Source organism: Podarcis filfolensis (assembly GCF_964270895.1).
Source record: "Podarcis filfolensis genome assembly, chromosome: 3".
Lineage (NCBI taxonomy): Eukaryota > Metazoa > Chordata > Lepidosauria > Squamata > Lacertidae > Podarcis > Podarcis filfolensis.
Window position 1 is genome coordinate 583,420 of NC_139606.1, and position 15,766 is coordinate 599,185.

Consider the following 15,766-nt stretch of genomic DNA (forward strand, 5'->3'; position numbering starts at 1 on the left):
CAGAGGGGAAGGGTCGCGGAGAAGTCCAGTTGCACCAGGAAGTGATCTGACCATGGCACTTCTTTTGTTTCACTTTTACTTAGTGTCAGATCACCCACGTCACTAGAGGTGAACACCAGGTCTAAGGCATGTCCATGACTATGAGTTGGGCCAAACTTATTCAGGGACAGCCCCATGGAGGCCATGCTTTCCACGAAGTCCTGAGCGGCCCCTTGTAAGGTCGTGTCGGCATGGATGTTAAAATCCCCTAGGACAACCAAACTAGGTGTCTCCAGGAGAAAATCCGCCACGACCTGAAGCAGCTCAGACAGGGAATCCTTGGTGCAGCGGGGAGGCCGGTACACCAATAGGAATCCTGTACTGCCCCTATTGCCCACTTCCAGAACATGCACTCAGAAAACTGGATCTTCCCAGTAGGACGCCTGGTGCAAGCTAGTGACTTCCTAAAAATCACTGCAACCCCCCCTCCCCGCCCACATGACCTGGGTTGCTGTGCGTAAGAGAAACCTGGTGGGCAAGCAGCGGCAAGGACAGGCCCATCTGCTTCCTCCAACCAGGTCTCTGTCACACATGCCAGGTCAAATCCTCCATCCACAATCAGGTCGTGGATGGCAGTGGTTTTATTCATCATTGACCTGGCATTACACAGCAACACCTTCAGGTCATGTAGGTTTCCCCTGTTGATTCCAGTATCCATCCGGTCAAGGCCAGACCCGGAGGCAGGGATAGTCTTCAAACAACGACTAAACCTGCCTCCTCGGTAATGACATGGTCTGGTCTTAGCGTAACTCCGCCTCCTGCCCATGATCACCGAGATCGGATGTCCCAGTGCTTCCCCCCCTGTGGAACTTGTCCCAGCCATCGTGTTGGCTGGGGCCCCACTCCCAGGCAGCCCTGATCCCGCCCCTTAAAAACAAAACGCAAACTATACAGAACCAATAAAACAACAACAACAAAAAAGAACAGAACAATTATAATAAAATAAAAAATAATCCCCAACCAAATATCCATTCCACCCACCCCCAACAAAGGAAAAAAGGAAAAAAAGAAATAAAAATTTAAATTGCCACCGACTGCTTGAGGACATTTTAAAGCACACTAACCCCCTGGAACAGGGAAGCAATGGCAGAACACTTCCCACCCTTCCCAAAAAGTTTGTTCCAAAAAGGGTCTGGGCCACGCCCCCTGGGCCAGTTGGAAAAGGCCCTGGAATGGAGCAGGCCCTGCAGTCCTCACCCAGCCGATGGTCCGAGGCCTCACTGCAGCAGGAGTCCCTTTATAGCTGGGAGAGAGGGTCTGGGCCAGTTGTGGGTGGGAGAAGAACGTGGCGACAGATAGAAGCTGAGTCATCCCTCCCTCCCTTCTTGTGAGTAGCCAAAATGGAACTTGGTAAGAGGAAGTGCCACTGACAAATCAACGTTAACTTTCTTTAAGCGCAAAGCAAGACATCACTAGGTTGTTATAGACTGTACAGGGACACCTAGTGGTGGAAAAGAAATTACATTCTGATAATCCTGGTGGATATGCAAGTCCCAAGCGACTAGACTCTATAAGGACAAGCCCTCCCCATATTATCACTGTTAAGGTTTGGTAATGAATTATGCTGATTTATTTAAATGGTTGATGTGAATGTTTTATGAATTGAACAGAACAAGGGGTTATGTTTTAAAGGTATTGGCTAATTGAATCAATTAATATCCAGAACCCTAAGGCTAACAAGATTTGATATAAGATAACCAGATGGGCAATAGAAAATATAAATTAATTCAAACAGCAAACTTATAATTAATTGATTATTGTATTGTGGGGTTTTAGTAATTAAGGTACTGAATAAGTGACTATAGCATCATAGTATTTTATATTTTAAGTAACAAATGTTGAAGGGGTAACTGAATAACCTACTCCCAGATCTCTCTAAGTATAATAAATTTAGATATGGGGGCCCTCTAAGTGCAAAAGAACCGCTAAAGGAAATTATTGAGACTGGGTCAAAGTTTATTTTTGTGAGTGTATAGGGAAGCCAATATAATGAATACCATGGAATTACAGTCCATGCTAGCTGCCGCTGTCAGAGCCCCAAGACGCCAATCAGTAGTGGAGTTAGATTCAAATGTGGATTTAAAAGATTTGATTATCAGAATGAATAATCAATAAATGACAAACTTGACTCTATGGGCAACGAGATCGAGCAGAATTTTAAATTAATAATGGACATGTTGGGCAGCTGAAATACATGGAAATAGAGAAGACAGTGCAAGACTTAAAATCTAGAATCAGTAAACAAGAGGAACTTTCAAAGGAAACTACTAAGAAAACACAAACAGAGAACAAGGAACTGAAAAAAGGACAAGACACAATAAACGATGAAATATTGGAACTAAAGAGAATTCATGAGGAGACGTTAGACCAAATTGCTATTCTGGAAATGCATCAAAGGGAGCTTATTCTTTGCTTTCGAGGAATCCCAGATATAGAGAATGAAGATATCAAATCAAAACTAACAAAGGAATTTGCTAACTAGCTGGGTGTCCAAGAGGAAGAACTGATAATGGACATAGATAAGATCTTTAGAATCAAGACTGACAGAACAAAGTCAAGTAAAGGACCAGGAGACTGTCTGGTGTTTTTCAATTCAAGATTGTTGAAGGACAAGATATTGCAGAAAAGAAAACTGAGGCTAGACAACAGGAACATTACAATCTTTAAAGAAATCCCAAAAAGGATCCTGAGAAAAAGACAAAACTATAAGACACTGACAGATGCATTAAAGACTAAAGAAATAAGATATAAATGGGAGTACCCGGAGGGAATATCCTTCACTTACAAAGATAGAAGACCCTCAGAAATGCAGAAGAAGTTGGGAAATTCTGGAGAAAATACAAGAGAGAACTGGGAGGAGATACTACACAGGAGACAGAAGAGGAGGTGGAAAGCCCAAGGAGAGAGTAAAAGAGCCAGTGCTGAGAAATATAATAAGACATAATTTATTAAATAAAACTGTATTCCTTTCTTTTGATACTTATTCTGAATTGATTCTAAAAACAGTGACCGATAAAGTTTGATGAATTTGAATATTATCTCATGGAATATCAATGGTTTAAATAATAAAACAAAAAGAAATAAAACTAAACACATTTTTAAAAAGAATTGGGATGTTATCTGCCTCCAGGAAATGCACATAGCTAAAAAACATAGGAGAGTATTAATAAACAAGAGATTAGGAGCGGAATGTATAGCTTCATAGATACATAAAAAAGAGGGATTGCTATATATATAAACCCTAAGTTAGAATGGAAATTAATATTTAAAGATGAGGATGGCAGGACATTAGGAGTGCAGTCAACAAGAGGAAAAGAAAAACTAATATTGGTGGGTGTGTACACTCCAAATGGAAATAAAACAAAACAAAAAATCAAGCATTGGAGAAAAAGCTACTCAAAAATAATAATGAGGACATGATTCTTATGGGGGACCTCTATGGGGTCACCTCAATAGAACAAGATAGAATGGAAAGGGAGAAAACATCCAAGGAACGGAAACTTCCAAAATCCTTCTTCCAAATGGTAGAAGACCTGAATTTAATTGATGCCTGGAGAGATAAAAATGTCAAAGAGAGACAATATACATATTACTCAAAAGCCAAAAAATCTGTAGAGATCCAACCCAAATCCAAATCAGATCACAATCCAATGACATTAAAATTAAGAAGTAACAAGAAGGTATGTAAAAGATTGAGAATGAGAGAATTTCAAATGATGACAAAATACTTCAAAAAGCAAAAGAAACATTGAAAGAGTTTTCTGAAATAAATATGGTGCATGAGACAGATATTAGAGTTATCTGGGATGCAGGAAAGGCCTTATCAGAGGATTATATATTCAACGAAACACAATACAATGAGAAAAGAAATTAAATCATATTAGGCAAGAAATAGAATTGAATGAGAATATATTGGCGAAAAGTCAAAAAAAAAATACTGCAAACCAAAATATTAAAATATTGCAATCTCAACTTTCATCACTCTTAACCCAAGAGATAGAGAATAACATCAAATGGATGAAACAAAGAAATTTGAAGCTTGCCAACAAACCAGGTAAACTGATGGCATGGCAGTTAAAAAGAAACAAAGAGAAAAACAAATTGATAAAATAGTCCAAGAAGGGAAGGTAATTGATAACCCAGAAGGAATAATCAATAGCTTTTTGGGCTATTTTTGAAATTTATATTTATGTTTTGAAATTTATATTTATAGAGGAAGAACAGGATATAATAAAGTACCTTCAGTAGAAAGAAATTCCCAAAATAGCAGAAGAGAAAATTGACTGATTAAATTCACCAGTCACTATGATGGAGATACACCAGGTCATCTCACAATCAAAGTTGGGCAAATCACCAGGCCCAGACAGGCTATCGGCAATTCATTATAAAAAATTGGAGGAGATAATAGCCTTACCTTTGAAATCACTTATGAACAAAATAATGCAAGATGGTAAAATCCCAGAATCCTGGAAGGAGCAAATATAGTTCTAATTTACAAACAAGAATCATCTCACGAATCTGTCAATAATTATAGGCCCATCTCTCTTTTAAATAACAATTATAAACTGTATGCAGGAATTCTGGCCAATAGACTAAAATTGGTATTAAAGGATCTAATTAATCAAGATCAGGCAGGATTCCTCCCGGACCACCATATGAGAACTAACATGAAAACAGTGATAGATTTGATTGAGTATCTAGATTTAAAGCCAAACAAAAAAGCTGCTTTCATGTTAGTGGATGCCGAGAAGGCTTTCAATAATTTATCATGGAAATTCTTAAGGAAAGTTATTGATCTGGCTATAATGGGAGATCAGTTTACCAAAGGTATAAAAGCTATTTATGAAAAACAGAAAGCCAACCTAATAATCTGCAAAAACAGAATATATACCAATAGAAAAAGGTACAAGACAGGGCTGCCCACTTTCTCCTCTACTGTTCATATTGACTTTGGAAATACTCAATTCGGTGCTGAGGAATGAAGAAGAAATTAAAAGGATTACCCTTGGCCAAAAGGCTTTCAAAGTGAAAGCTTTTGCAGGTGACTTAAACATCACAGTAGAAGATCCAGAATTGAGTACAGTGGTACCTCAGGTTACATACGCTTCAGGTTACATACGCTTCAGGTTACAGACTCCACTAACCCAGAAATAGTGCTTCAGGTTAAGAACTTTGCTTCAGGATGAGAACAGAAATCATGCTCCGGCAGCACAGCAGCAGCAGGAGGCCCCATTAGCTAAAGTGGTGCTTCAGGTTAAGAATAGTTTCAGGTTAAGTACAGACCTCCAAAACGAATTAAGTACTTAACCTGAGGTACCACTGTATACCCAAAGTGTTGGAAAAATTATTAGCATTTGGAGGTTTCCGGATTTAAACTTAACAGTTCAAAAACAAAGCTAATGGTTAAAAATTTATGGGAACAAGAAAAAAAGGAACTACAGGATAAAACGGGTTTGATGATAGCGAAAAAAGCAAAATATCTTGGAACTGAAATAATAATGAAAAATATAAATCTTTTTGATGACAACTATAACAAAATCTGGAAAGAAATTTAAAAATATTTGGGAATTTTGACTAGGTTAAAACTTTCATTTTGGGGAAGAATTTTGGTAATAAAAATGATAGTGCGTCCCAAAAAGCTTTTCCTTTTTCAAATGATCCCGATCATAGGCAAAATGGAATGTTTCGATAGGTGGAGAAAAGACCTGACAAGGTTTATCTGGCTGAATAAGAAACTGCGCATAAAACATAAAATATTGACGTATAATTTCTTATACGGAGAGGGGGCTTTGCCCTACCAAATTTAAGAACGTATTATGAGGCAGCGTGCCTAACTTGGATAAAGGACTGGATTTTATTAGAGAAAACAGATCTACTTGACTTGGAAAGCTACAACAGATATGGGTGGCATGCCATAATATAAGGTTATAATATAAGGTCAAAATCCACAGTGGGTTTACTAACCATATAGTTAGGAATGCCCTTTACAAGGTGTGGACCAGATATCAACCACTATTAGAACCTCAGACGCCATGGTGGCTATTCCCATTAGAGGCATTATAAATATGGAAAGTAATTGGGCAACTTACAGCCAATTACTAAAAGAAGAGCAAGGGCATCTGAAATTAAAATCATTTGAGGAGACAAGGCATTACCTCACCAATTGGCTCCAATACCACCGGCTACAAAATGAATTTAATTTGGATAAAAAAATAGGTTTTAGAAAAGAAGAATCTAAATTACAAATTGTATTATTAAAAAACAATAAGAAATTATTATCCAAAATTTATAACCTATTACTGGAATGGAACCTGAAAGATGAGCAAGTACAAGATGTTATGGTAAAATGGGCCCAGGACATCGGCTACACAATATAGATGGAACAGTGGGAAAGACAGTGGAGGTCAGACATCAGATTTACCGCCTGTTACACCATCAAGGAAAATTTCATGAAATGTTATATAGGTGATATATGACACCCTCCAAACTAGCCAAGATTTATAAACTAAGATCCAATCTATGTTGGAAATGTAATAAAGCAGAGGGGCAATGTTTCATGTATGGTGGGGCTGTGAGAAAGTTAAAAGTTTCTGGGGGTGTATTCATGATGAATTAAAAAAGATGTTCAAAACCTCTATAGAAAAGAAATCTGAGGCGTTTCTGTTGGGCATTATAGGAAATGACATCCCACAGGATAAGAAAAGGCTATTTTTATACTCCACAGCCACTTGCTAGAAACTGGAAAGGAGACATTATTCCCAATAAGGAAGATTGGATAAGTAAAGTATGTGAATTCATAAGAATGGTTAAATTAACGGCAGCTATAAGAAATCAGTCCAACCAGAATTTAAGGAAGGAATGGCAATGTTTTGAGGACTATATGAAAAAACACTGTTCTAAGAACAGTGCATAGAATAAGTATATAAAGATGTTTCAAACGAAGGTAAAATTAATGATGGATACATATTGATTATTACAAGACACAATGCTAAAGTATTTATAACATAAAAGATGTTGAGTTGTGATGGAGGGAAGCCACACGGGTGTAAATTGTTGTTTTTTATTTTCATGTATATGGATTTTGTAATTTGTTTTTCTTGAATAAACAGAAAAACAAAAAGAATTTGCCATAAGTTAGAAGGCACTGAGGTAGCAAGAACGGAGTTCACAGGCTACCAGCTTACTACTCAAGTATTCCTTGCAGGATGAAAAACCACTTTTGTATGCTTTCCTGCATTGGAATCCCACTCTGCCCCTCTTAGCATACAGGGCTCCACTTCATTTCATCCAGTGACATGAGCAGACATGAGGCAAGGTGAGGCAGCTGCCTCTGGTGGCAGGATCCACGGGGACAGGAGATCTACACAGTCCTTGGAGGCCAGATTTGCCATCACCTTGGCAGTCCCCGCCATGCCACCTCTACAGCAGCCTCTTGGCAAATAGGAGGCACTGCTGGTCTCCCCCCACCCCCAGGGAGGAAATGGTGGGGGCTGCCTTCTGAAGTTTCCTGGACTCTGGCCCTGCCAAGCTGATTCAGAGTGGGCCCCTTCCTTCCCCGCCCCCCGCGAACAGCCTTAGATTCCCACTTCAACCTTTGGGTAAATCTTGTTCCTAATGTTGATCTCCATTCACCCCCTTGTTCCCAGTATAGGTCTTTATTCCCCCCCCCTTTACTTCCTGATGGAGATCTCCACTCACCCCTTCCTCCCTGGTAGGGCATGGCCCAATTTGTGCCCAAATATCTTGGGCTGGCCCTGTCTTTGGGCAACAGTACACAGCCCCATGTACTGAAGCAGCATGTGGGCTCCTTTAGCAGCATGCCTATATTGGCTCCATGCTGTGTGCCCATTTCATGGGGCAGGAGCAGTGAACAAAATAAAAAAAGAGTCATGGTAAGTAAATAGATAGCACTATGAAGAATTCAGAAAGAGTTAATTTATAAACATATTTATATTTGTACAAGAGCAGCTCAAAATATTTAGTTTAGCCAAACTTTCAGTGCTAAATGGGAAGGGAAACAAAGAGAAACATCACTTTTAATGCCAGTAAGAAACACCAGGTTCAAACAGGAATCAAGCTGATACGAATACTAGTATGATCAGCGCTATTTTTCTAGAAAAAGAGGTGCCAGAACTCACCATTAACTCTTTCTCTTAGACTGGCAATGGTGCCCACCTGAGAGATGCCGGAACTCACCTGAGAGGTGCTGGAAGTGAGTTCTGGTGAGTTTCAGCTGAAAAAAAGCCCTGAGGATGATACTGGTAACCAAATAAACACACAGCTGCAATGCTGAGAAAAGCTCCACCACCCGAATTTTAAGGGACAGAAGCCCTAGATGGTCATCTTCATGTCTTGCCCTCACCCCCAGTTACTTCTTATCTAGCGCTACTAAAATGGGGCTTTGATCCTAGGAAACCCCATGCATGCAACTCAGAAAGGGGGAGCAGGGTAGTGCATACCCCCTCTGCCATGTGTTCAGCAGAAGACAGGAAAGGTTGTATGGGCATCGATTCTGCCATGTAATTGGGAACTCTCTGGTATCAGGGTTTCCAATGACAAATACAGCTCCACAGATAGTCCCCTTTGCATCTTCCACTAAACAATCATGTGAATTGATCCAAAGTCCAAGGGGTGTGATTGAAACTCCAGGTGTAAAGAGAAAGGGCTTTTGGCTAAGCTCAAGCGTGAATGGCACCTCCACTGATGAGTGTGTTTAGCCAATGGGAAGATCTCTTAATTAACTTTTATAACTACAGGTATGCCTAGAAATCTCTGCATAAACTCTAAATGCAGGGCACAAATATGCACACATAGCGAAAAGATGCTAACCCAACCATCTTAAATACATTTAGGAAGCAAATCACACAAGTCACTTTTTCGTTTCCTTAAGTCACATCATGTGTACAAGCCTAAAAATAGGGTTTTGAGCATGGTTTTAAGGCATACAAATAAAATGATGTAGGCATGCATTTTTGAACAGAAATAAATAAAAATATATCCCAAACTCTTCTATAGAAGAAAGCATACTGAACATTCCCGTTTATAAAACAAATTAAAACACTTTCCTCAAAAACTAGGGCAATGACAGTGTTCTGGCAATAGCTTAATTCTAAAGAAGTTACTCGCGGGGATAGAAATGAAACGCACTTCCAATAAGTTTTACTTACAGCTTGCACCTTACCACTAAGCAGCACCACCAATCCCAGAAAGAGCGTGATTTGTGAAACCCTGCACAAAAAAGACAAAATTGCCATCGTTACAGCGCATGCCGTCCCGGGCGCTGCCGAGAGCCTGAAAAGCGGCCCGTCTCCCCGGGGAAGGCGCCACTTACCGGCCAGTGGGGCGGGCGACGCGCAGCGGCGGGGGGCGCCTCATCCTCGTCTCTGGATCCGCGCACGGGAAGGCGCCCTGCGAGGCAGACTGAGGAGCGACACGCGCGTGAGAAGGGCAACGGGCCGCCGCGCGGGGCAGGGCCGGCCGGGAGAGACCCCCGCTCCCTCCCCGCTCCCCCGAGCCCTCCCGGGCGGCAGCGGCTTCTGCACGAGAGGGAGCCCCGCGCTTGGTGCCGCTCGGGGCAGGGACTCACCTGCCCTCGCTCTCCTCGCGCGCCCGGAGCTGCGCGCCTCTCGGCCGGCCGCGGTCCGGAGTGCGGCGGGTGCGGCCCTCGGCCAGCGGCTGGCGCCTCCCCCCCCCCGCGGCCCCCGGGGCGGGGCGGCGGGGCGGGGCCTGGGCAGCGCACAAGCGGCGCCGGGCGGCGAGCTCGCCTTTCCTCCTCGGCAGGCGCCGGAGGCGGACGCAGGATCGGGGCCGCGGCGCACGTGCGAGCGTCAGGCTCGGCAGCGAGAGGAGGACGAGGATGGGCCGCCCCGCGCGGGATCCGCCGCTCGCGCTCCTGCTGGCTGCGCTGCTGCTGCTGCCGCTGCTCCTCCTCGAGCGGCGCTGGGCGGCCGAAGCGGCGGCGGCGGTGAGTAGTAGGTTGTGTGCGACCCCGCCGCGCTCGCTCCGGAGCAGGCGCTCCGCCCGGGGAGCCCTCTCGCCCCTTCGAGGCGGCGGCGGCGGCGGCTGACCCGGGACGGTCTCGGGCGGCGCGGCTGGCCGGCCCTGGGCGCCTTTGCGCGCCGCCGGGAGACCCGCCTGCTGGAGAACATGCAGAGCGTCTCGATTTCGTGCCTTTTCTCTCTAGCTAGACTTTTGCGATATGTGGATGTGGATAGGATAAGGAAAAGCTTTCCGGGGTTGCTGAGGTGGTCCGTGTTCTCGGCATGTTTCCAAATGATCGGTCCTACTTGTGTGAATCTGGTTCCCTGTAGAATCCCACTTGGCTGCATTTCCCCCATTGCCACCACGAGTGGTCCAGACGCAGTTGTGTGCGCCTGTGGCACAAAGACCCTCTGCGAGGGGCACTGGTGGAACAACTTTGAAGTCACTTCACTGTCAGCTCCACTTTTGGAGACGTCTGGATCAGTAATGGATTGGAGACAAGCAGGGCCGTCTTGACCCAGGGGTGCAAGGGGTGCAGGGCACCCAGGCACTGAATTCTGGGGGGCACCAGGCACCCGCCGCTGAAGCCACCTAAGCTCTTAACTATCTACCTGTTATGAAATAATAATTTTGATCAAGCTAGAAAAACAAAGTACATATATATACCTAGGTATTACTGAAATGTATACCTACTCTTTCACTCAAGGACTTTCGACTTTGTGTGCTCATTTACCAAAGATGCGCAAGCTTATCATTCACAACGGCAGCGCTTGTCAGACTCAAAAACGGCGCTTGCCATTCTCAACGGCGCCATGCACGCAAAATTAACTCTTACATCAAAATATCATGTTACATATTGTATTGAGCTGCTATGCGGCAGCGGGGTCAGCAGCACCTTTGACACGACTGAAGCTTCGCTAAACTAAATTTGGGGGCGCTGGGCGGATCTTTGCACCCCGGCGGAGCATATGCTAAAGATGGCCCTGGAGACAAGAACCAGACTTGGAGGCGCTGTTGGTGGGTTTTCGGACCAGGAAAGTGGCAGGCAAACTGCTTTGGGGGTGGCCTTTCCCCCAAGTCTTGGATTTGGAGACCCTCATTGAGCGCTGTCATTTGAGGCCTAAGAGGCTTCTGTAGCACCCATCCTTGACAGGGAAAGCCAGAGTAGTGTATGGCTGGGGCTGTTTTTGAAATTTAAGTTGCTGTAAAATACAACAGCTGGCTCCTACTGGAGCTGGCCACTGAGGACATAACTCCCCACTTAAACAAGTACTTCAGCTTCTGTTCTGCTTTCGGGCACAAATCAAAGTGCTTCACTTTTAAACCATCTCAGACATTGATGCCTCCTATTACAGCAGCAATCTTCAGCCACCTTGAACCCACACATGAATTGGGGGACTCTTTCTCAAACCTTTTCATACACGTTTAAGGTGGTAGTGCTGCTGTTTTGACCCACCTAGGCTGCAACCTGGCAAGGGATCTCATCAGGTAAGATCCAGGGTCAGCACGAGGCTTCCTGAACTTAATGTTTGGCATACAAGGCCTTCCTCTCTGAGGTTCCCTAGCCACTGAAATTAGGTGGGTGGTGACAGGGCAAAGGGCTTTCTTGGCGGTGGTACCTTGAGGTGTAGTCCCCTCGTGGGGAGGGTGTGCCTAGTGCAGAATTTGATGTCCTTCTGGCACAAGCAGATTTTTTAATTTGTCAGCATTTTGCTGAGGCTGTAAGGCAGATGTGCACATCAGGCAGGCTGAGGCAGCCACCTTTGGTGGCAGAACCCCAAGCACCCCTGCTGGTGGGGAAACCACATGAGATCTCACGTGAGCGCCGCAAGATCTCACTGGAACCTACTGCTGTCAGTGCTGCTTTGCAGGCACTGCCACACAACCCAGGTAAAGGAGGTGGTAGCAGCAGCCGGGCAGCACCTTTGATGTTTTGCCTCAGGCATCAAAATGTGATGTGCTGCTCTTGTGCAGCTGCCATTGTTTTATTGCTTCTGCTGGATTTTGTCACTGCTGTTGCTTGCTGTGTTTAACATTGGGTCTTATTCTAAATGTGTTTTATCATAATTATGTATGCTACCCTTGTATAGTTAAAAAAACCCAAACACCTGAAAGGTGATGTATAAATATGAACAAAAAGTGTCTGTGTCTCTCTGGGATTACCAAGGATTACTGAAAAATGTAAAATAGTAGTAGAAATACAACAGATCCTTAATGGTTTAAAAATATCATCATGCTCAGTAATGTAGGCTTATGAATTAGAGAGGCCAAACTTCTGAGGAAAATTGCTTTCCTGGTTTCCAGCCCACAGAACAATAAACTGCAGTATGCAAGGAGTCTTTTCAATGGTTCAAGCTACATCCACCTCTGCTAAGTATTCATTATTACATATAACCTCAAACTTCATTAGCTAGAGCCTGTGCTTTGCATTACAAGCAGCAACTGTTTTGTGGAGGGATTATGTTCCATGGCACAGCACACTTATGTGAAATCGCATATAATCAACACCAATTGAAAAAGAGTGTTGGGATTGGCTACATGGCACCAATTGTCCCTCCACTTTTTCTGTCTGAAATTGAACAAAGCATTCTATTGCTTGACGGTTTAACCCACTATTGGTCTTGTCCACTCAATCCACCTAAGCCTGTCTTCGCATGCCGGGGAAGTTCCTAACTCACTGAGGGTTTGGGACCCATTGGCTATCCTTACCTGGTTTAGCCAACCAGCCCAAGCTGTTTTCTCGGGTGTGGCCGCTGTTATAGGCTAACAGCTTCTAGGAGCTGGAGGTGTTGGGATAGGAGTCAAGTGCAGGTCAGCAATAATGGCAGCAATTCACCTGTGCCAGTGAAATTAACTCTGTTCAGGGAAACAAAAATACAGCTTGGCCATGTGGCCTCAGCAACCCTTTCCAGCAGGTCTTTCCCCTATGGAGAAGTTGCCGGGACTGAAGGTCCCTTCCTCCCCTCGTTAAAGCTCCCCCTCTCCAGGATGTTTCCCAAGCAGTGTCAAACTGTGTCTGTACACAACTAATCTGTATTCCGCCCTCTTCATTTCTCTGCGTGTACTGGGAGAACGGGTGGGGAGAGGGGAGGGAAGCTGGACACAGCAGGAGGGGGAGTCTGAACTTCTCCCTATCACAGGTTTTTCCTGCTCACTAAATCCTGTTCCACTTCAGCATCTGACACCTCTTCCCTGTCTTCTCCCTTTGACTGCTCCTCAGTGTCCCACCACCAAGCCCCTAGCTCTGAGCCTGCCTCCTCTGGGGGTTCCCTTGGGTGCCTCCCACCATTCCTTTTCATCCAGCTAGTCCAGGACAGCAGGTGAGAACTGAGTGCAAGGTGGGGACCAAAGGTGGACAAACTGCCCCAGAAGGAGTATGACGTGTCATCCCCTCCCCTGAGATCCCATACACTGCAAAAGAACTGTATCAATATATGATACTATATTGTAAAAATACAATTAGGATTTCAAAAGGAGTGGTGAATGTAGGCAATTTAAATCAACTGGAGTAGTTTCAAGTCAAACAGACTCTGATGCTTAAAATTGGGTAGTGCTCCCAAAGAACTATGATAAATTAACTGTGTGATATTTAGACACACAGAAAAATATAGGAACACAGTCTCACACAAGACAATACTTGTAAATTAAGAGGAAGCACGTTTCCCCCTTCAAAACTGTACTCTGGGTTTTTTTAAAAGGATGAATTAAAAATAATACATTTGGAGTTATAAATCAAACAAAACAGCATCATGTTAAACAAATAAAGAAGAAACAGAGATAAACTATTTGTGTATGCTGTTCCTCTCTGCAGGCACTCTGACTGGAGCATTCTGTGAGACTCTAGCCCTTGATGGACAGGTCTAGCTTCCTTTTTTATTTTATTTTATTAACACATAAAACACGTACATATACATTTACACAATACACGTACACAACACACTACCTTATTTTCATAACATAAAACATACCTACATTACTCTATATAATACCTACCTATACTATACATACCAACATACCTACACACCTACCCCACACAGACACGCAGCAAGTGACTTGACTTCCAGCCATTCTTGTTACGCTACTTTATTTTTCCAACTAGCTTAAATGCATTTAATTATTTCTTTAATCTCAACTTCTATATTAACTTTCTTTTCACTAATCATTTTCTGGATTCACTCAATATCTGTCAGAAATTCTACTTTTTCCACATAAATTTTGGTGTAGCCCACTCCTTATTCACTTTTTGTACCATATCTCCTCTTATCCTCCCTGTTAGTTTGGCAATATGGAAGTATTCCATCATTTTAGATAACCAGTCTGTTTTAGTTGGGGCGCTGCTGGTTTTCCAATTTTTGGCAATCAATAACCTTGCCGCCGTATTTGCATACATAAATATTGGTCTGACCGTTCTTTTTATTACCTTTGACCTAGGAGAAAGGATTTTGGTTTTTCCCCCCAAATGAAAATCTAAACATCTTTTTCAGTTCGTTATAGATATTTTCCCAGAATCCTACTATCCCTTTGCCCTCCCACCACATATGTAGAAAGGTTCCTGCCCCATTGTTGCATCTCCAGCAGACATCACTACAGTATTTGTACATTTTTGCCAGTCTGGCCGGGGTCGGGTACCATCTGTATTGCATTTTCATTACATTATCTCTTAAATTATAGCATCCCGTAAATTTGATATCTCTTTTCCACAGCCGTTCCCATTGGCTCATCGTAATAGGTAAAGGTAAAGGGACCCCATTAGGTCCAGTTGTGGCCGACTCTGGGGTTGCGGCGCTCATCTCGCTTTATTGGCCGAGGGAGCCAGCGTACAGCTTCCGGGTCATGTGGCCAGCATGACTAAGCCGCTTCTGATGAACCAGAGCAGCGCATGGTAACGCCGTTTACCTTCCCGCCAGAGCGGGACCTATTTATCTACTTGCACTTTGAAGTGCTTTTGAACTGCTAGGTTGGCAGGAGCAGGGACTGAGCAACGGGAGCTCACCCCGTTGCGGGGATTTGAACCGCAAGTGATCAGCAAGTCCTAGGCTCTGTGGTTTAACCCACAGCGCCACCCGCATCCCTTTAGCTCATCATAATATTTTTTCCTAAATCCTGGGTCTAGCTTCCAATTAACACACTTCAGTTCCCCTCCCACTCACGCCACACTGGAATCACTCTTCTCACCCAGGTGTTGCATTTTATTTTATTTTGGAGATGGGATTTGGTTGGTTATTTTAGTCAAGGATCGGCAGCGCAGCATTCGTGCTGCTTTGGCATGTGTGCCTTGCTGAGCCTTACTTTGAATATGCCTGGTAAGCCTTATGACGTGCTTCATCTGAAACCTAGTTCACCCCTAAACCATTTCAGAGTAGAAGAGAGTTTCCAGAGTTACAGGCTTCAACCCAGTTCCTCTATATGTGTGGAGCAGCTGTCTGGCCTTCCATTCCATGTATGTTTTTGAAGAGCAAGTTTCTACAACAGTTGGCAGGGGAGTCCTAGGCATGTCTTGTTTAAGTATCTTTTCCCTTCTCCAGAGTTTGTTATTTTATGTCTTTAGGCCTCTGCTGTACAGTTTCCTTTCTCTGGACTAAGCCACTGCTCTTTGCACCCCAATTCAAACTGCTTCCTGGAATGCATCTCCAAGGTACTTAAGACTCTGAGTCACTTAAAACCTCCTTTGGGATTTTAATTGTACAGATCTGTATCACTTCAAGGGGATTCACCAATGTCCTGTGAATACTCTCCTAGCAAACTG

The 15,766-nt window shown here is 43.7% G+C and overlaps 2 protein-coding genes across 4 annotated transcripts in view; one reads left to right on the top strand and one right to left on the bottom strand.

Moving 5' to 3' along the window:
- The window catches only part of COL4A2 (collagen type IV alpha 2 chain), a 196,129-nt gene extending 186,402 nt beyond the window's left edge, over positions 1–9,727 (bottom strand). For both annotated transcript variants that reach the window (XR_014546319.1, XM_083606368.1), the window contains exons 1-3: positions 9,626–9,727; positions 9,371–9,459; positions 9,207–9,267 (exon numbers count right to left, since the gene is read on the bottom strand). Coding sequence is in view for 1 of the 2 variants with exons in the window: in XM_083606368.1 (XP_083462494.1) it covers positions 9,207–9,267; positions 9,371–9,414 (105 nt within the window). In the remaining variant the exon portion in view is untranslated. The remainder of the gene's footprint in view (positions 1–9,206; positions 9,268–9,370; positions 9,460–9,625) is intronic.
- Positions 9,728–9,862: 135 nt separating this feature from the next.
- COL4A1 (collagen type IV alpha 1 chain) overlaps positions 9,863–15,766 on the top strand; it is a 160,408-nt gene continuing 154,504 nt past the window's right edge. The window contains exon 1 of one of the 2 annotated variants that reach the window (XM_083606370.1): positions 9,863–10,000. In XM_083606370.1, the coding sequence (XP_083462496.1) occupies positions 9,896–10,000 (105 nt within the window). In that variant the 5' untranslated portion in view covers positions 9,863–9,895. Of the gene's footprint in view, positions 10,004–15,766 lie in introns of both variants that reach the window. The other variant, XM_083606369.1, reaches the window with a different exon arrangement.